This window comes from Pipistrellus kuhlii, unplaced genomic scaffold (assembly GCF_014108245.1).
Source record: "Pipistrellus kuhlii isolate mPipKuh1 unplaced genomic scaffold, mPipKuh1.p scaffold_m20_p_1, whole genome shotgun sequence".
Taxonomy (NCBI): Eukaryota; Metazoa; Chordata; class Mammalia; order Chiroptera; family Vespertilionidae; genus Pipistrellus; species Pipistrellus kuhlii.
The window spans coordinates 134,871,422-134,893,215 of NW_023425404.1; the positions used below are offsets into that span (position 1 = coordinate 134,871,422).

At 36.1% G+C, this 21,794-nt stretch overlaps 1 protein-coding gene across 1 annotated transcript in view; it reads right to left on the reverse strand.

The window, feature by feature from the left end:
* BANK1 (B cell scaffold protein with ankyrin repeats 1) overlaps positions 1-21,794 on the reverse strand; it is a 302,385-nt gene that overhangs the window by 1,504 nt on the left and 279,087 nt on the right. The window contains exons 12-15 of the mRNA XM_036410473.2: positions 7,641-7,819; positions 6,336-6,399; positions 1,137-1,166; positions 95-150 (exon numbers count right to left, since the gene is read on the reverse strand). Coding sequence (XP_036266366.1) covers positions 95-150; positions 1,137-1,166; positions 6,336-6,399; positions 7,641-7,819 — 329 coding nt within the window. The remainder of the gene's footprint in view (positions 1-94; positions 151-1,136; positions 1,167-6,335; positions 6,400-7,640; positions 7,820-21,794) is intronic.

Below are 21,794 nucleotides of genomic sequence, written 5' to 3' on the forward strand. Positions count from 1 at the left end.
CAAAGCATAATCAGGATAGAAGGCTCTATGGTCTTTCCTAACAAAATTCTTCTTTACTTTTGCATTTATAAAAATTAAGATGAATACAACCTACCTTATTGCTGAGGGGTGTGTTATATAAAGTATTTTCAATGTGGACACGTTCGTTACCTAGAAATACAAACTCTGTTATCTCTTTATTCATTCACACATTTAATGATTCATTCTTTTAGCACTTTTAAAAATATGTATATATTCAAAGAGAAGGATATGAGTAAAGAGAAAAATTAGTAAAGAGATAAAAGGGCATACCGAAAAGGCACTCTTGGCAGATATGCTATTAATTTCTCCTACCCATAAAGATTCACTTAGGTAGGACACTGAGGAGTTGCTTCAGCTCAGAAACAGTTCAACACCTTCGATAACAACCCTCACACAATTATTCCTTCTTCCTTTATTTTTCTTTTCCCCATGTACCAGGATGCACCAATAGCAAAATCCACTTTTTAAGAAAAATGATTCCTAATACCTCCCGTTGGCTCATTCTACTGCCCTCCTTCCCACTTTCCATCCCAGCTACACTGCTTACTTCTATTGCTTCTCCATTCTCACAGTCAGTGCTTTGGTTCGGTCCATAGACACTTGCTTTATTATCCAACAGCTACCTGGCTGACCTCTATTTCCTCTTTGCCGTCCTAAGATTCTGCGCACATTCCTCCCCATTACACTAAAGTGAATCACTCTCTCAAGTGTTATTCCAGTTTCATTGGCTCTATCAATGACGTCCACTCATCAAACATCAGCTCTTAGTTACATATACTGTATCTTTATAGCAATTCCCATGGTGGAATTCTTACCTACATTTTACATATGAGGAAGCTGAGGCCTAAAGAGTTCAAGTGACTTGCCAAAGGTTACCACTGGTAATTTGCGAGCCAGGACAGGGAGACTTCAAAGTAAAAGCTTCTTTTACTTATATAACAAGGCCTCTAGCATTGCTATTCTAAAACTCACAATTTATTGGTTATCAAGTGGTTTTGCATATAAATGCAAAATTTATGTGAGATTATACACTGATCTGCCTAGTATATATTGGAGTTGATTTACTATGTGTGTTGACTTAGTCCTAAATCCTCCCATACATACCAAGCACTTACCATTTGGATGGTGCACAATGGTGAGCTTATCTAGAAAATAAAAAGACAAAAACCATCTACTAGGTTTTGTATAATATTTATTCTAAGCTTTCTTCTTTTTATTGTTACTTATCTTTAAGGAGAGCATGAAATTTTACCATCAGATTTACAAAATACTAACCTCCATCCACTAAGTGTGAGAAACCATGTCTTTTATTTCCTTCATCTTTTTTTCCTCTTGGTGCTTGTCCTAAGGTATTATGATTTTAGATATGCTTGACACTTAATAAAAGCTTGCTATTCTGCTTCAATAATCTTTTAGCATGGGCTATTCCATTCTTTTATGAAATTAACATTATTCAGTAATAATTACATATAGTACAATTCAAACATTTTTAAGAGCATAATTGTGACAAATTTATACAGCCAGTTAGGAAAGAGAACATGTGATCCTCCACAAAAAATCCTCTTGTGCCCCCTTACATCAATCCTCACCCCACCAATATTTCTGATAACCTCTGATCTATCTATCTTTAGTGGATTTCTATCTTTAGTGGATTAATTTTATCTAGAATTTCAGAGCATGCTTCTTTGTGTCTATCATCTTTCACTCAGTATAATATCTATGATTGTCTTTATATATTTTCTTATTTTGTATGTTATGTCACCCAACTTAAGTTTAGGCTTAGTCCCACTGAGGGCCTTAGAAAAGACATGGGGCTCTCTGAAAGTCAACCCTGAAAAAAAGCACAAAGCCAAGCCTATGTAAGTTCACGTCAGTAATCGAACTCTCTACTAAACCCAGAATTTACACTCATCAGAAGAATTCAGATTAGACAGCAGATTACGTATAATGTCCAAAACTTAATTTTTTAAAGGCAGAGATATGAAAAAACTGAAAAATATAAATCATAGAAAAGCAAATGAAAACCATCAATAAAAACCCAAGATGCTCCCACTGCTGACTTTAGCAAAGACTTGACTATAATTTTGATAAACATAGTTCACTTCATAAAAGATGGTTTTAAGAAGTAACAAAGATATCTCAGCAAAACATTAAAACTATATAAAATAATGAAATGGAAATTATATAAATTAAAATTATAATAAAAGAAACAAAAAAAATTATCCAATGAGCTCATCAGTAGATGGGAGATAACAGAGTTAATAAAGTTGAAGATGCCAAAACTGGTTTGGCTCAATGCACAGAGCGTCAATCTGCAGACTGAAAGGTCCCAGGTTCGATTTGGTCAAAGGCATGTAAATTGGTTGAGGGCACATCCCCAGTGGGGAGTGTGCAGAAGGCAGCTGGTTGATGTTTCTCTCTCATCGATGTTTCTAGCTCTCTATCCCTCTCCCTTCCTCTCTGTGAAAAATCAATAAAATATATAAAAAAATAAAGTTGAAGACAAAACAATACAAGTTATTCAATATGATCAACAGAAAGATAAAAATCGTTAAAAAGAAAGAGCCTCAGAGACATGTATGTAGAACGATATAATACAGTGTAGCATGAATATAATTAGAGTCCCAGAGGAGACAAGAGTGAGTTTTGGACAAAACATTTAAAAAAATAATGGCCAAAATTTTTGCCCAATTTAATGTAAAGGGCCTCTATACAGTTCCAAGAACTTAAACAAACAAATAAACTCCAAATAGCATAATTGTTAAGAAGACTTCATATAGGCAACTATGGTCAGACGACTTCTAACCAGAGTAAATAGAAATTTTTCAAAGTAGCCAGAGAAAAAAAGTCACATTTCATGTAGAGGAAAAAGGATAAAAATACTAATTTCTCAGCTGAAATAATGGAGGACTAAAGAAAATCTAATATTAGGTCTAGTAATAATTAATGTCGTTTTCTAATACTTTTCTAAATCGAATTTATTTAAACAATACAACAAAATTTAATCAACAATATAGTTGCCGTTGTTTTCTACTACTTGTGCCCAATGCTCAGGAAGCATTTTAATCCCTCTGTTGTAAAATTCTTGTGATTTTGATGCAAAAAATTCGGTCAATGAATTTTTGAGGCATTCTTCATTATTAAATTTTTTTCCAAGAAGAAAGTTTTGCAAAGAACGAAACAAATGGTAATCGGAAGGGGCAATATCAGGAGAATATGCAGGTTGAGGGAGAACTTCCCATTCCAACTGGTGCAGTTTTTCAGCAGTGATTCTTGCAGTATGCGGTCGTGCGTTATCGTGGTGAAGAATTAAGCCCTTCCGATTAATCAGCGCGGGTTCTTTTTCTCTTAAAGCTTGGGCTAACCTTTCCAATTGGGCACTATACACTGCACTTGTAATGGTTTGGTTAGATGGTAAAAGTTCATAATGAAGAATTCCTTTAAAATTCCACCAAACACACAACATCACTTTTTTCGCATGCAAGTCAGGTTTTGGCGTGGGCTGCGGAGCCTCATTTTTGTCCAACCATTGAGGCCGCCTTTTCAAATTAACATACAGCACCCATTCTTTATCTCCGGTAACAATTTGCTCTAAAAACGGCAAATGGTTTTGACGAGAGAGGAGCGAACTGCAAATTGTGACTCTTTGATTACGGTTGATGTCGGTCAACTCATGAGGAACCCATTTTCCAAACTTTTGGACTTTGCCAAGTGCACGCAATTGATTGGAAATTGTTTTTTGTGAACAATTTAAACTTGTCTCAAGCTCTTGTTGGGTAATTTGAGGATTTTGCACCAAAAGAGCTTGAAGAGCTTCTTGATCAAAATTGGACACACGACCTCGACCACTCTTGTCATCTAACGAAAAATTTCCCTCGCGAAATTTCTCAAACCAACGCTGGCATTTTCTGGCGCTAACTGCATCTTGACCAAGAGCACTACAGATGTTTTTTGCAGCCTCACTTGCTTTTCTTCCTAATTGGAACTCGTAAAGCATGCAATGCCGAATATGCTCTTCATCCGCCATCTTCTTAGCCCTAGTTTTGCAACAAAAACCAAACCAAACACAAACTTTTTCAAGCAAAACTTGTTAATTGCACTTCACACGTTCTGTAGATACCACGTGTTTGAAGGTTATATCAATACAAGTCAACGCCAAGCAAGATTTTAAACGAATGTTTAAAAACGACATTAATTATTACTAGACCCGATATCATTGAAGTGCTAAAAGTAAAAATGACCACTTAGAATTGTAAATCTAGAGAAAATATCCTTCAAACATTTGTTGAAATAAAGACATTTTCAGGTAAATAAAATCAGAGAATTTACAGACAGAAAAATTGTAATATAATAAATGCTGAAAATGTTATATAGGGTGAGGGGATATTGGAAACAGAAAATTATACATAGCAGATAGATGTAAAATATTTGAGTGTTTTTTTTCTCCCTGTGTTCCATGTGGATCTTAGAGCAGCTTGGTTTTAGACTTTCTTATAGTGGGTCTACAGTGGGTCCTACTCTAAGTCAAGGCCCTTCTACCTTACATTGCGTGGCATCACAGCAGAATGCCAGGTATTTTAACAAAGTGTTAAGGAGATCTCTCCACTCTGGCTGGGCAGGAGCTCATATAGCCCAGTATGGCTTTTTTCTAACTCCACTCAAATTCTAGAGTCTGCTCTGCATTCAGTGCCCTAGAAACTGCTACCTTGTGTGCCTCAAGTGGTCTTGCTCTGCATGTGCACAGAGTTCTTCTCTCAGCCACAGCCTTGTGGAGTCCCTCGCTCCCTCTGAGGCTACCTCTACACAGCTACTGCTTCAGTGACCCAGCGCACACACCCCCTGGTCTTGGATCTTTGTCTCCTCAGTTTAATAGGGCTGCGTTGTTTTGCACAGCTTGTAGCCGGGAAATTAGCCTCTGGGAGTTATGGGAACTACTACAGAAGTTTTGCTTGTCTCTGGGATTCTAGCTTTAGGCTTTCTATTGTCCACTTCTTGAAATTAGTTGTCTCCTATTTTTGCCCACTATTAGTGTTCTATACAGTGGGAGAATTTATTTGCTACTACTTACTTTGGCTGGAAGGAGAGCTAGTAGCTTTCTAATTAGGATACCAATGATTAAAAGCATTGACTTTGGATTCAAACAGAAATAGATTTTGGTTTCTAATTTATGTGTCTTCGGGTCTCTTAGTGTTTCAGAGTCTTAGTTTCCTTATTTATAAATTGGAACTAGTGCCTACTTAAAAAGGTTACTATAGGAAATTAATAAGGTAATGTTAAGTGTATAATAGACAGTCAATAAATATTAGCTACTACTACTACTTAATGTTCCTTAGCAAAGTTATTTATTTATTTTATAATTTTATACTTTGTTAAAATTTTCATCTCATTCCACATTAGAATGGAAGTCTGTAGAACTTAGTTATCTGTTATTTTAAGAGTATTTCTTTCTTAGAAAACATTTCTAAGAAGGTTAGAATTCTTTGTGGAAAAGTAGATAACAAACCAATGATATGAAAAGGGTGAGTTTTAACAGGGTGACTTTCAACTTGAAGTACTAGCTAAAAGCTATGCAATATTACTGAAAATGGAAAAGATGAAAGCTTGAAAGCTTTACTAGTGGTTGTTAGTTTTTAATCATTTGGCAAGAGCAGGGACTTGGGGAAAGAGTAGTTAGATAATGAGAATACATTTATTTTCAAATTTGGAATGTGTTGTTTATCTTTGGGGGAAGATTTACCATCTTAACAATGTTTGATTTGTGTTAACATTAAGAGCAGTGCTGTTTGTTTTTTGTTTTTGTTTTGCTCTGAGAGCAACTGTTAAATATTAGCAAGGGGAATCTGCATTGCTATGAAGCAGGCTAGCTGCAGGGGAAGGCAACATTAAATTTCAATATAAAATGATCCACATGTGGACAGTTGTGAGTACTTGACTATATTGAGACTATTCTAACTTATTAAAAAGTGTGATGCCTTAAAAATGTAATACTCTGTATAACAACTCGTGTAAAAACTGGAGCAGAATAATCTTATTTTCAACTTACATAAAAATCAAAGGGAAAAAGGGTATCTATACTGAACGTCCATTATGGGTCAGAGGAGGTAAAAGCATTTAATATATTAACTTATTAAACCACTTTCAGCTATGGGTACTTGTTCCTGTTTTGCAGACCAGGAACCTGAGTACCAGGGGTTAGAGGCATTGTCTGGCCGCACGTCTGAGAAGTGATAGAGTATGGATATGAAGTCAGGACTGCTTTATTCCAAAGTCCTTGTATTTTCCACTTCTTCACACTATCATTTTTGTCTACTTACCATAGACATTTGCTTCTTCTGGCCGCTTCCCAATAATGCAATCCCGTAGTTGGCGTAGTTTTTCCTAAATGAGGGAACAACCAAGAAACAAAAATAAAGATTTACCCAATTTTTTATGGGTCAAGATGAAACACCAACTACTATAGTCAATTATTTATTTATTTACTTATTTACTTTTTTATCAATGATGAAAATCATTGATAGATGACCTCCTGCATGCCCCCTCCAGAAGATGGAGCCTGAAACCTGAACATGTGCCCTGACTGGGAATCAAACCATGACCTCCTGGTGATGGTATTGGCACAGATTGAGAAGCATGGACAATGATCAGTTACAAAACTCTACAATCAGCGTTCCTCACATTGTATGGCAAAGTCACTGCCCTTGCTCAGCACTGCAAAGCCTGGGCCATGTCTAACCACCAACCCACAGCTAGAGCTGTCCCTCAAGACAGATGGCTTCTGACATAGGGTCATCTCAGATATACTGGGAAGTCCCTGTGGATTTGACATATTGTTTATATTGTTTTCATGAGCATTGTTTTAAAATAAAAACAGATCCCTTAGGAAAGACAGTATATAAAGTTATTAGTGATTGTTTATACTTTGGCCTAAACTAGCTCATTAAATACCTGCCTGACAACTGGTTTCTAAGACTCTGGGGCTTTCTGTGATGAGAAGAAAAAGTGTTTTGGACATAGAAGGCTTGTGGGATACAGAGAATAAGATCCTGATACCCCTCCCTGAGGAATGTCCCCGGTATATGTGGTACATCTTGCTTTCATTCTCATTGCTGAACCACTTACTCCAATCCCCTCTCAGGATGTAAATTATATTTATAAAAGATAAGTCTAGGCTTATCTGAAGTTAATGCTCATGGCGGGTTAAAGGGAAGAGAAGATAATACTTCTCACATTGCATTTAGGACTACTGTCTGATATGGTTCCAATCATTTTCTTGTTTCAAGTCTGGTCTAAATAAAACTCTTCTGAATGTTGAACACTTGTTCATATATGGACGAGTCACGCTAATTTCATCAATGAGACTCATAAAGCATTCACTATACTAATGACAGCCTTAGAAGCTGGTTAGGTATTAGCTCTAATGCATTGTATCTCGAGACTGAATTCACGCAGTCTAGATATTTTCACCTTTTAATTGGTAGTGTGAACACATCTACTTTTTGTGGCTATTTGAAAACAAACAAATAGTTACCTGTATTTCTTGTGAAGAGTCAACATTTACAAAGAGGCTTGGAGCTCTGTCCATGGGGGAATGTTCCAGAAGGGACTGGGGACAACATTACCTGTTGAATCATTTCCAGGCCTGTCTTTCCCATCTGCCAGTGTTTAAATTTCTCAAGGGCTTCGTCCACAGACAGTTTCCCACTCTTCACTTTCTCCTGCAGGAGAATGAGTTCATCTTGCCCAGCAGCCAGGCAGCCCTTCAAAGTGGGAAAGGCTTGACTCTCCATCCGAGGTCTGTCTGCAATATTAGAGGAGGTAGTTTCAACAAGAAGTCAGTCTGTGGCAACTGGAAAAGAAAAATTCTAAGAAACAAGCAACTTGAGTTTCTTGTTCTTTCTGGTCTAGAAGTAGTTACAGAATAAACCGGTAGACAGTGTTAATGATTTTTTTTCTAAGGATGGTGGTTCCTGGCACGTAGAGTTGTGGTTAAAAATAATGTGGTGCATCTCTGAAAAGAAGAGGAAAACAGTAGCAAAAGTTCCACCCTGCACTCGCTGTGGGCAGTGCCAAACACACAGTCTTTTTGTGAGGATTCATTTAAAAATGTGCCCCAAAATACTTAGCACAGTGCCTACCACATAGTAAGCTAAATAAAGGTTAACGTTATTGTTAAAACTGCATACTTGTGGAATAAACATAATCTTTTTAGCTTTGGGAAAAGAGACCTCAACCAAACTCCTAATGTCACAAGAGGGTTAGGAACATTTGAAAGTTTATTCCTAAAACATTTAAAAATAATTGCTGGTCATTTTATAGTGAACTGCTTTCTTTTTAAGAGTTTATTTTGGGAGCAGCCCAAGTATTCTTTGCTCAGCACAAAAAATAAATAAATAAAAGCAACAACAAAATGGTAGATGGTCCGATATTCAGTGTGTGGCTGCTAATGCCTTATGAAAGGCTGCCTAAAGTGCAGAGGTGGCACACTGCAGCCACGGGGGACTTTAGTGTTTTATTTGTCCCACGCGGTGTTTGAAGATACACAGGGTCCACCTGCAGGCCTTTAGGGATATTACGTGCTCTCCTGGCCACATCCATCTCTGTCACTCCTGACACTCACTGGTGGATCGTACTTGTGCTGCCTGCCTGGCTACAGAACTCATTGGAGTTTGTAGCTTCTCATTCATATATTTCTGTGAAGTCCAACATACTCACTGCCTTATCTCAGGAGGCGTGGGGTCACTCAGCAGCAGCAGTGACTAAATCAAATATTTAGATTTGACATGTGCACTGTCAAGTCTAAATATGCCCAGGAACTCTAGAAGCAGAGAATAGGTGGTCCCACCCCTGTGTACTCAGGAGCTGTCCCTGGATATATCACTCCTTACTTGAGGTCCCTTCTTCAAGAAAGAAATAGATCAACGAGACTGTTTCCAGAGCATACAGACAAGGGCAGGGAGAGGGCGAGGGCATTAAAATTCTCTAGGAATAAGGATTCTTTGACAGTGTCAGGATTGGTTAGTTTGGAAAAGAGAACTTTCTTTGAGCCCCTGATGGCAGGTTTAAGTATGTGAAGAGGACTTGAGCCTCGGGGCAGTCTTGGAAGGACTTGTGACATGGCTCTCAATTGTGAAAAGAACTCCAGCGGGGCATCTGGGAACAGGGATTCAGAGAGGGTCCCTTTCTGAAAAGATTCCCATGCACCTAAAAATGCTCCATGGCCCATAATTCCCAGGGGATTTCCTTGGCTTGTTTCTTCTCTTCAGATGTCCTATTTCCCCAGAACTAACAAGATGTCAAAAGATCCTGTACTCAAAATCTATTCTTTCAGGGATGACGAAGCATGAAACCCCAGGGAAACTGGAGCTGCTCAAGTCAGCCTGAGGGCTCGCTGGTTCAGTAGCCAAAAGCACAGATAACAATTGAGGTCTTGCTCCTTGTGCCATGTGCTTTTTATAGGTTTCCACACTCCATTTCAATTCAGGAGATGCAGTACACTGGAAAGTTTTACCTGCCATTCCTGCCAGCATGTGGAGGACTAGCATCATCATCTAACAGCCATGTTGTTTCACTAGAACATCCCTCATATCATCTCTTTGCCTAAGTGTGAATCCATTTTTATCTCAAGTAACCTGTGCAGCTGAATTTTCTGCTTTTTGTGGAAGTTGTCACAAGAAAAGTCTTTCTGGAAAACTGTACCAACTTCATTTTTGCTGTACATGCAGATTTAGCTTAACTAAAAAAGAGATAATGAATCCTTTTAATAATAAATATTATTTTCAGTCACCCCTTCATATTTTGAACCGTTGCTACTAAATTAAAAGTAAGGTGATTCTTTGTTCGGGGGAAGAGGATTCAGTCCTGTGTAGTTGTGCAGAGAGAACAAAAATAACAAGTCAGGAGCAGGGGAAGTTCTATGTACCAAGTCCCGGAAGTAGGGTGTTCAGAACTAGACTAATTTTTCATACATCTGCTTTTACCTTTATTTTCACATGAGAAAGATGAAAGAAAATTGCTTGATAAGTTGCTAAAAGGCATGATAAGTTGCAAAGGAAAATGATTTAGGCACTTTACTAGGTTTCTTCCTAAGGGTAGACTAGTCAAACCAAGATGTGCAACCTGTAATTTTAGGTAGGGTGTGCAAAATGGCTTTCTTGCATTTAGATTACTATTTTATGGAGGATGGAAAGATTTTTTTTTCCTCCCCAATTTTATACATATTGTTAATTTTCAGAAGCATTAGTATGAATTTAACATGCTTTTCCATGGAAAGCATCAGTCAGGTTATGAAGTGTACATACTGCAGACACTTGGTCTCTTATTATAAAAGCTTCAAGACAAACTGTAGTTTCTAAAGTGTTTTTTAAAATTGCTTTTTGGCCTTTTGGCTAAGATCGAGTGTAAACTTTTAGTTTCTTTTGAATTATTCTCTCTATAACACATTCCATTTGAGCAAATGTAGGTCATATAAACATTAAGAAACCTACTATGGTGAGTATATACATCTATAGATTAGGTAAGAAAGAAAATTTGGCTTTTCATTAAGATTCTTTCTCTTTACTTAGTGACTGGCTAGAATATATTTTTACTGAAATTTGGAAAGGAAACAACTTGATTGCCCAACAAGGAAAGTAAAATATAAAATATTTGCTTAATAAATATTAGATAATTATTAAAATAACTAGAGGCCTGGGGTATGAATTCGTGCACAGGTGAGATCCAGCTGGCCTCCCCTAATTGGGGCCTATCAGGCCTGGCTGGTGGAGAGGGACTGCTGGTGGTAGTTGGCTAGCTGGCCCCACCTCCGATCTGGGTGGGTGATGCAATCGGGGCAGCAGTGCAAGTCAAAGCAACGGTTCATTCTGGCATTCTGGTTGCTTGGTTTTTATATATATATATATATATATATATATATATATATATATATATATATATATATATATATATATGTGTGTGTGTGTGTGTGTATATGTATATATATATATATATATATATATATATATATATATATGGAGAGAGAGAGAGAGAGAGCAATAACTAAAAAGATAAAAGTGCTTATTATGTAATGATAAGTATAAAAGCAGGATAAAAACTGTATGTAGAGTAAAATTTTAACAGTATCAATGTTGTGTATATAATAATGCATGGGAGAAAAAATTTAAAGATGATGTAAGTTGATATCAGTTGCAGCTGCTCTGATCAGAGGTGATAACTTCTTTTTTCTAATTTCCAACACTATAATACTATGTTGTTTTCACAATAAAAATTATCTTCCACTTTGCTAATGGGTTACCCATGGAATCCACACCAGATAGAGTACACTTTATCATATTGTATCATCTTACCAAATTATTTTGAGAGTAATTAGAAAGAACTTGTCAAATATAGCAATTGGAGAATCAGTGATCAAGATTTAAAGCTGAAGTTACTGTTTTGTTCCACAGCCAGGGCATTGGCAGGTAAATAAGCTCAGATCCACATGCACAGACTAACAAATATCAGGAATATTGACTCATTTGTAAGTTCTAAGCAAGACTCCACATTTCCTTAATGTAGGGCTGCATATTAACAAAGAGTCTGTCCTTGACTAAACTTTAGTCTGGCCTGACCAAGTCCTTTTCCAAAGGACGCTCACCTTTGTACTTCCATGTTTATCTTTGAGTTGCCTAATTTAACAGAAATCATGCTAAGCCAGAATCTCCCCCTCCTGATATCTGATCAACCTCAATATTTGATCAGTTTCCTTATCGTCCATCACCCCCCAGATAATGTCTGATCACCTGTTAGCCTTAGCAGGAACACTACTTAGTCAATTTAGCCAGAATCCCTCTTAACCGTGATGTTTTCCCTTGGTAATTTTCCATCCATTCCCTGCCCTTTCCACATACTTTACTGCTTGGCTATAAACCCTTTTATATTCACAGTAGAGGCCCAGTGCACAAATTTGTGCATGGGGGGGGAGGGGTCCCCTCAGCCCAGCCTGCAGCCTCTCCAATCTGGGACCCTTTGGGGGATGTCTGACTGCTGGTTTAGGCCTGATTATGAGGATCAGGCTTAAACCAGCAGTCAGACACCCCTCTCACAACCCAGGACTGCTGGCTCTTAACTGCTCACCTGTCTGCCTACCTGATAGCCCCCAACTGCACCCCCCCACATCAAGATGATTATCCCAACTGTCACCCCCTGCTGTCCTGTTCAACCCTCATAGCCCCCACTGCCAGCCTGCTCGGCCTGGTCACTGCCAACTGTCCCCTTGCTGGCCTGGTCACCACCCATAGTCCCCCCTGCTGGCATGGTCATTGCCAACTGCCCCCCTCTGCTGGCCCAGTTGCTCCACACGGCCTGCTGTTCAGTTGTTTGTTTGTCCATCACTAACACCCTGCCATCCTTGTTGCCCCACACTGCCTGCTCTTCAGTAGTTACTGTGAGGGTATCCTGACCAATTTGTAATTTACCCTTTTATTAGTATAGATATGAGACCAATGCCTCCTCTACTGCAAAACCACATTGCAGTGGTCCCTATAGGTAAACCATAGTCCTTTTTACTGTTTTGACAATCATCCAAATAAAATTTTCATTGAAAATTATCTTTGAATGTGTCACCTTACCACTTAGAAAATAAAGTACTGAAAGACAAAATAACTATCACTTAGTGTTAGTGTTAGGAACATTTTAATGTTTCTCCTTTTTTTTAAAAAACCCTCACCTGAGATATTTTTCCCATTGGTTTCTAGAAAAAGATTGAAAGGGAGGGAGAGATAGAGAGAGAGAGAGAGAGAGAGAGAGAGAGAGAGAGAGAGAGAGAGAGAGAGAGAGAGAGAGAGAGAGATGTGAGAGACACACCAATTGGTTGCCTACTGGGGCTGGGGAACCTCCTTTTTAATTATACATTTATTTTCCTAAATTGGGCTGATATTTTTCCTGCTCTTTTTTTCTTATTCATATAGCCTAAGAATGTTTCTATGTCACTAAGTATCCTTTGAAATGTGTTTTAGTGGCTATGTCTCAAAGTTTATATAGTCAATATAGTATTTGACCATTTTGCTACTATTGCTATTTTTTATTCTTCCTACAATTATATATTATTGTTACTTAAAAGTCTTTTACATAAATCATTGGCTATTATTCTGTTAATAGTCTTAGAATAGACTCCTAGAAGTATAATTTTTTTTTTTTTTAGTTTAAACACTTTTAAAGGTATTAACACTTAGAGCCAATCTGCTTTCCTGGAAATGTATTGCTATAGTCAATCTCACTGAGATGATGGAGTGCCTGTCTTTTGCACTTTTTGCAATATTTTGCATTATTTAAGTAAAAATGACATAATCTTAATAATTTTATAATCTAAACCTTTTCTGTGACTGCTAGTGAATATCATGCCAATAAAACACTAAGCACTGTGTAAACACTGCAGAAGTTGCAGACTTAAATGACTTGTATGGCAAGAGGTGCTGCATTAATTTTTTTTTATTTTTCTGAATGATTGCTTGATTTCAGCTGTCTATCTATCTATTGTCTAGTTTTCTTTGTGAATTTAGAAGCAGTCTTCCAAGCTGTTGTCTCCTTCCTCTCCCCAAAATATAAATTCTTTCAATCTTTTAAAAGTGATTGGGATTTTATTAAATCTATAAATCATCTTAGGAAGAATTTAGACTATTTATTTCTCTATGCAGAAAAATGATGTTCCCCTTTCCTAGTGGGAACTTTTTGTGTTTTCAATGTATAGCAAATACATTTTCTTTATCTTGTTCCTAGCCTTAAGGAGAATAGCTCCACTCTTGAACTAGGAAGATATTCCTAACCATGCTAAGAAATCATCCTTTTTATTATGTAAGACTTTTAAAAATTATGAATAAACACTATTGGTTTATGTCTTTTTTAAAAATCATTATCTTGTATTCTTTCTTAATGAAATAACTAGCATATTAAATGAATATTTCTATTACATGGGATAATTCATATAATAATAGAAAAACATCTTTTACTTGAGTTTGAAATAACTCAGTGGCAAAACTCATTCCTATTTATCTTTTGGGTTAAAACATTCTTTAGTTATTAATCTAGCCATATTTTTAAAAAATTCTTTTATTACCTGATATAGTTTTTTAAGTATAAGTTATATGTATTTATTTTTAAAGAACATTTTATTACTCAGAGCAGTTTTAAATTCATATTATATATTTGTTTTCTTCTGACAAAACAAAATACCTGACTAAATTTAAACAACAATCTTTTCCCAATAAAATGTGCAGTCCTTTAGTTCAAAGTTTTGTTATACAGATTATGTAATTTTTAAACTGATTTTTAGTTTTTAAAAGAAAATTTAAGTTAACATATTTCCTCAGTACTTTAGGATTGTTTCTTCATCTTTATAATTCAAAATGTTTGCTAGGGTACTTTTAAATCTAGATATATTTCCTTACTTTTTCCTGGGTCATAGTGAGCACAGGCAATCTACATATTCCATTCCCACTGCCCTGTTCTCCAAAGCTTCATTTATCTATTTATTTATTGTATTGTCTAACTAACCTATTTTAAATATACTTATTATACAAGAGTTGGCTACCTGTTCTCTGTATCCTCTCATTGCTTTCAGCCTTTCCATGTATTGAGAACAAAACCTTCTCCAATTACTTCTCTGTTTCAATAATTGATTTCACGCACTGTCAGCCTTTCTGTTGTGACCTATGTGGATCTTAGTTTCCTATTGAAATTTTAGCTTCTAACTTGCTTTTATTTTTATTACACTTTCTCTTGCCACCTGATCCCTTTTCTTCATGTCATATGGTTCATCTCATCCTGCCCTCTTGTAAAAAATGTCTTTCACCTGCTCACTTTCACTCAGCCCGAAATGAAGGCTTACATACTTTTTATAGTTTAGTGTCTTAGAACACTTTATAAAAAGCTAGAATGTTTTAAAAAGTTATAAATTGTTAGTTGAAATGTGTGTGTGTGTGTGTTTCCCATTTTCTCCATGTTAATACCGTGGCACGTGGAAGACATGACAGTCTTACTCATTAAAGAACTATTTACAGAAGTTATCCTGAGTTTCCAAGATGAAAAGTTCCTTCCTTTCCTCTGGAGTAATTTTTTACGTTCTCATATTATTTGGCCTTCTTGAAAGAGAACACATCTATAGAATAATGTTCACCAAGAGACTTAGTGTTTATTTATCCTTTGAGTTTATTCCTTGTGTTCAGATCAAACTTTGATTTCTGCTCTAGGACTGCAAAGGTCTTTGGTAGGTACGGTTCACAACTCAAGATCCCAGCGTTTAGCAGGCTTTTGTCTAGTGCAGCTTTGTCACCTACAGGTGGGACATGGTTCTTTGGCAATACACAACAACAGGTCTGCAACCGAGATCCCTGCATCAATTACTACCAGACCTCTTCTTCACCCTCCCTCCACCAGAGTTTTACTTCAGGCTCTTATGAAACAGAATGTCACATGAAACACCTCCTCCCACTTTCTACCAAGGGGACTACTCTTTGCATGCATACAGAAAGACCAGAGCTGGAGAGGGCAGAACTTTTACAAATTAGCATCTGTGTGAGTGACAGCTCTGGATAAGTTGGGGGACTACTGACTTCATTTATTTCAATCTTTTCAGTCTTAGAATCAATTGGAATAGTTCCAGCTCTAGCATTAGATTTTTCTGATCTTTGTTTTCACTGTTATTAAGAATTCCATCTTACTGATGCCTTGTCTTCAGAAGTATTATTGAGAGGCCACACTGTGGGCTGTTGATACATCACTATTTTAGACAAGAAGTCAGCTATTAAATTTTTTTCCAGGTATAAATTTAATAAAAAAGCTTTTGTGAACAAAATGGCAAATGGAAATGCAAGTTATACTGAAAAACAGAACTGAGTCCATTATTCTTTTATGGAGTACAAATGACCACATCTTGAAAATTGTCTTTTTTTTTTCTTTTTAATATATCTAGTACTGGCAAAAATGGCTTCATGAAAATACCTCAGAGACCAGTATTCTCTTTCCCCAAATAAGGGTAATGCCATCCACATTTTCCCAGGTCTCCTACTTAGAGAGGGTTTATTCTTTACCATTTATCAAACTGCTGCAGCACTGGGCACTTAGAGAACACACCAGATATATTCTCTGACTATATCTTTCCCAAGAGCATGAACACCATGAAAGCCAGCCAATAACGATTGTGCAGTCTGTAGAGAAGAATTAGTGGGCAGAGACGGCACCAGGGATTGCAAACTCATAAACCCACAGGGGCCAGGGAAATAGAAATACAGGGCAGGGAAGCCTTAGTGCCTGCTTATTAAACACACCCAAATAGTCTTCATTATCACAAATAACTATCTTCTTTTTCATGTTTTTATGATAATATGAGTCTCTTGATATATTCTTTATTTTGCCATTTGAATTATAATTTTAGAGAAATATGTCTCAAAATAATAAAACAATAAGGAAAGCATGTTAACAATTGATAATAGCAAAAGTCATTTGTAGCATATGATATAATTATAGGAAATTGCTGAAGATTTAATTGAACCATGGGTTTAAAGATGGCAAAAACATGGGTTTTAACATGGCAAACATTAAAAAAAAATATTTTTGAAATATAACGTATTTAGCAGCCAAATTTGACCCTATGTCTCTGAAATAGTTTCTTTTGGTTAGATTTTTTTTTTTTTTGTATGTTGATCTTGATATTATTGCTTATTCTCATGTGTTCTACTTTAGCCAATGCCTAAGGTCAGTATTAGCCAAACACTTTTTAGAACTTCTACAAACAATTCTTATACCCATCTAAGGCTGGGAATCACTGTACATGCAGCTGGTTAGGGTGGATGTACTCCCTCCCCTCAACTTAACCTCTCTCTCAAAGGGAGGGATTGCATTCCAAGAGCAATAGCAACAACATTTCCTTGATTCAATTCAGTGCTGAGTATTAAACGGTGTGACTGAGATCTGTGATGTGACTCATGATCACATTGTGGCAGTTAAGATGTTAAGAATGCTAAACCTCATCATTTGACACGTGCCATGCCTGAAGTAGGACTACATTAATAAAATGGGGATGATTCTGGTGAGGAAAGAAAAGGCCCCTGGACTATTGAAAACTAACCATTGTCAACACTATCATGAAAATGTAACAAGGAACTTGAGAGGCTGATGAACCTTGAGCTTTAGCACGGGCTAAAGCTATGCACCGATTGTTCTGTCTAGGTGGCCCAAGCAATTTCCTGACTTACCGTATTTTTCGGACCATAAGACGCTCCGGACCATAAGACACACCAGTTTTTAGAGAAGGGAAACGAAGAAAAAAAGATTCTGAAACAAATAGTGTCCTAAAATATTTTATGTGCATTAAAACCCAACATCACAGTCATAAACACATGTAATCAACCCTGTAAAAGTAAACAGCAGCATTTAGAACCATTTTAGAGCCGGGCAAGCACAGAGACCACACAGAGCCAGGCAAGTAAAAAAACTTTTTTTTAAAAGTATATGTGTAGGCTATATTTGGACCATAAGACGCAGGGACTTTTCCCCCCACTTCTGGGGGGAAAAAAGTGCGTCTTATGGTCCGAAAAATACGGTAATAGCCTTTAAGTAAATCTTTACTAATATTTACTGACTTTTGAGATAGTCTGTCTGCTCCTGATTGCCTGCCTAACTGAGGGCAAGATGTGTATTCTAAAATTGAATAAAAGCTAGCAGGGCCAGGACTTTGGGAAGCTTTTCCACTAGAGAAAGATTTCTGCCTGGCCCCCATGCCTCCTAAATTCATATTTTTAGTCTAGTGCATTCATTTGTGCATGGTCCCTTTTCCAGATCCTGAATACTCACTGCAAAAGGTTGCGGCATTCTGGCGCCTAATGTGGGGCATCTGGATAAGAAGATTGGCCTGAGCAAAAAACGAAGAAAAAAGGAAATTCACAGGAAAGGTGGGATGTTCACCAAAAAGGTAGGGAAATTCATTGCACACAAAGCCTATGCCAGCTTCAGGGTGGCGAAACATAAGTGGGCAGGAACATCTTTTATTTCAGCCAGGCTATGATGGGGAAGAATTTGAATAAAAGGCAAAAACATCATTATAAATTTTTAGCTTGTCTGCACAAGGCTAAAGGAATTAAAACGTCTAAAGGTACTCTCTTAACTAAGGCTCAAGTAAAATGAATGTCCTTGTCATCTTTAACTAAGTGGGCTCTTGTTCTAATTGCATCATGCCCAATTCATACTGGGGATCAAAGTCTATAATAACTAAGGCCCCAGATCCTCTACCTCTAGTGTGGAAAGGCTCAACAGTGGGGCTAATAGTCCTTTTACAAAAGGAATCCTTAAAGCTTTGTCTGAAAATTACCATATAATGCCTTGGGATAGGCAGGTTTTAGCTAAAGCTAAACACCAGTCAATACTATGGAAAGCAGAATATAATAAAAATCTGTAAACAACAAGCTGAGATCCAGGCTGCATTCTGGCTATAAGTCCCAGGCATTATAAAAAAATCTAAAAAACCATGAAAAGATTCTCATTTATTAAGTCTTGTCTATGTGTTATGGGCACTCATCTATTAATTGTTGTTTTTTCTATCTTTGTTGTGTGGTTTAAATTGTTTATTGTTAGTCTTTTAAGCATATCTTTAATTTAATTTAATTTAATTTAATTTAATAAAAAAGAAACATTAAATGGCCAGACCATTACAAAATTTCCCCAGAGCAAACAGAATGTGGGGATGGAGAGAGAGAGAATATGAGTGGTACAATGGCTGATAACACAGGTTCTAAGAAAATTCCCTGGACAAAGGGAGGTAACTAAAAAAGATCCACACCCATTAATTACTAAGTCTTTTGGTGATCCTGTAAAATGGACACCCACTCTCGAGAGTGTTAATAAAAGTCTCATTTTTGCCATGTTTTTATTCCCAGTCCATCATTTGAAATTTGGACAGGTGAGATATTTCTCACAATTTAGGGACGTGTCTGGGATTTCTGTACCAATGAAGAGGAAAAGGCTAGCTTAAGAGAAGGCAGGCTCTGCTCGATTTTGGGTGGCCTATCCGACTAAGCCCCATCTCTTCATGGATGCTATAGAATGAACTCAAGACTGTTTTCCTTTAAAAGATGGCAAAAGTGACACGAGGAAAATATACAGGTTGTGTTTGGACTATAGAATTAATGTTTCCATAATAATAGGTAATTCTTGAATAATAATGTACTGCATTCCTAGGTTTCCTCCAAAATTTTTAATAAAATAGTACTTTAACATTAAAGCCACTTAAAGTCAGTAAGTTATCTTTGTTACAAAATTTGCCAAAGAAAATGCCTTGGATAATGATAATTGGCTTTAAAATCTCGAAATTGTTAAAACATAAATAGATAAATGTATTATAACTAAAATGAAGGTTTTGTAATAAAGCTTTTCAGTGTTAATTATAAATATATTAATAATGAAAGTCCAGTCACTCAATAGGAGACTGACTGCACTCTCTATTAGAGGAAGGAAACAGCAGCATTTCCCACAGCAGCAACCTTAGATGTTATCTCTAAGGAAGAATGTGGCAGTTTGAAAATTCAAGCAGCAAGGCCAGGCCTGCTCCCTCCACCCCTGCCTTTTCACCAGCCTCAAGTATAGTTTTCCAAAGTCTTTGGTAACTTAAAACTTCAGAACTTTGCTGAATTAAATAATAAAAATCATTAAATATCTAGATATTTAAAATGACAAAATACTGAAATATTAATCTGAGTTTGCCTCATATGAAAAATCTATAAGACAGAATTGAATCTATTAATTAAATATGACTTGTATTTTATTTAAAATATAAATACATTACTAATCTGAGAAATGCTATGTATTTAACTTGCCACCTAAAATTTAAGGCTTCTAAAAGTTTAAAGTTCGAATTCAGTTGGGAGAAATCATATGGTTGTGATAACAAAATACATAAAAGTATAATAATTCATTTTTGAGAAAAATAATTATTGTATTTTCTCTGGAGAAATTAGCAGTTCAAAATATGTTGTAGTCTTTATGTGTACCATGTGTGATAAAATTTCAACCTAGGACATAATGCTTTATTGACCTTTTTAAAAAAGAGGATTAATTCTATGATTTGAACCAAATTTTTAATATTAAAATCAGTTTAAATTTAATTTATATTTTTAGAATAATTTTAAAAAGTGTATAATATATTTGGGTTATGCATATTTAATAAGTCTTTCCAAGTTAAATTTCAATATTTAACAGAGATAGCTTTGGGATATTTCAAGGGCCCAGGAATGATTCAAGAATTTATTCTCGCCGAAACCGGTTTGGCTCAATGGATAGAGCATCGGCTTGGGGAGTGAAAGGTCCCGGGTTCGATTCCGGTCAAGGGCATGTACCTTGGTTGCGGGCATATCCCCAGTAGGGGGTATGCAAGAGGCAGCTGATCGATGACTCTCTCTCATCGATGTTTCTAACTCTCTATCTCTCTCCCTTCCTCTCTGTACAAAATCAATAAAATATATTAAAAAAAAAAAGAATTTATTCTCTCTTCTTAAAAGAAATATTTTTGAACTAACTTAGGCAGATCTAATAGACTTGAAATCATGTAGGAAGCTTTAACAAATAAAAATTAATAAATGTGTTTTATTTATCAACATATATATTTCAAATGTTATAAAGGTTTCAACCTCTAAGTTTGGCAGGACAAGGTTATTGAATACTTCACTAACTTTTCACAATATAATCAAGGTTTTATATAAACCTATCAATACGATAAACCAATATTTTATGATCAATTGATTCTAACAAAGTCTAAAGTAAAATTTGCATACATATGGAAATAAGCACTAGCCAAAAAAAATACTGTTTAAAAGTAAAATTTAAGCTTAATAAAAGGAGAAATTTTAAAATATCTTCCACTACCATTTATAAAATAAACTAAAAGTTATTATTAAAACATTAAATCTTATCATTAATGAGACACCATAAGTAAAAAGAGAGTAACTTTTACTGAAAATGTATGCATTGTAGCATACTGGTTTTTCTGCTCTTTCCTACTGTTTTTTTCTGAAAAGCAACCAATTTGTTGCTCTGTTTAAATGAAACTAAAAAGTTTTTAAAAGAAACTCTGTAAATGTTGTTTAGAAATAACTCTGGGAGGAAATACAGAGGGAAATGTCTTTCAAATATTTAGGAACTAAATGCATTAAGCCTTAAAAAGTAGAAATACAAAAATAATTGCCTTAAAACCTTAAGTTACTTTTAAGAAATCATTAAAGAATATTAATTAGCTAAGACATTATCTAAAAATCTCTACAGTAGAAATGACAAATTTATTACTCAATTAAAATAACTCCCTGACACAAGCTGTCATTTCCAGCAATTTTGTAAAAAGTAGAAAATTCAACACATTATGGGACAGGCAATTATAGAAAGCCAACATCAGCAGCTAAAATCCCAACTTGAAAAACAAAAAGGGGGAATAATGAGAAATCTCCTGTAATTACATCAAGCCTTAATTAATTTAAAGGTTTTCACTTGTAAAGCTGATGGCAAGACACCCATGGAATTACACTGGTATCAGAAAAAGCCAAAGGAAAATGGTTTGGTTAAATGGAAAGGTCCCAAGTCTGGTTTATGGAAAAGCCCAGACCCCTTGTTAATATTTGGTTGAGGATATGCTTGTGAATTTCCAGGAAATGTTTCCAAGCCTGTGTGGATTCCTCCAAGAAATATTAAACTTCAACATGGATCCGGGGGAGGAACTGACCAGATTAATGAAGACCTTGCACTTGGAACCACACCTTGTACCT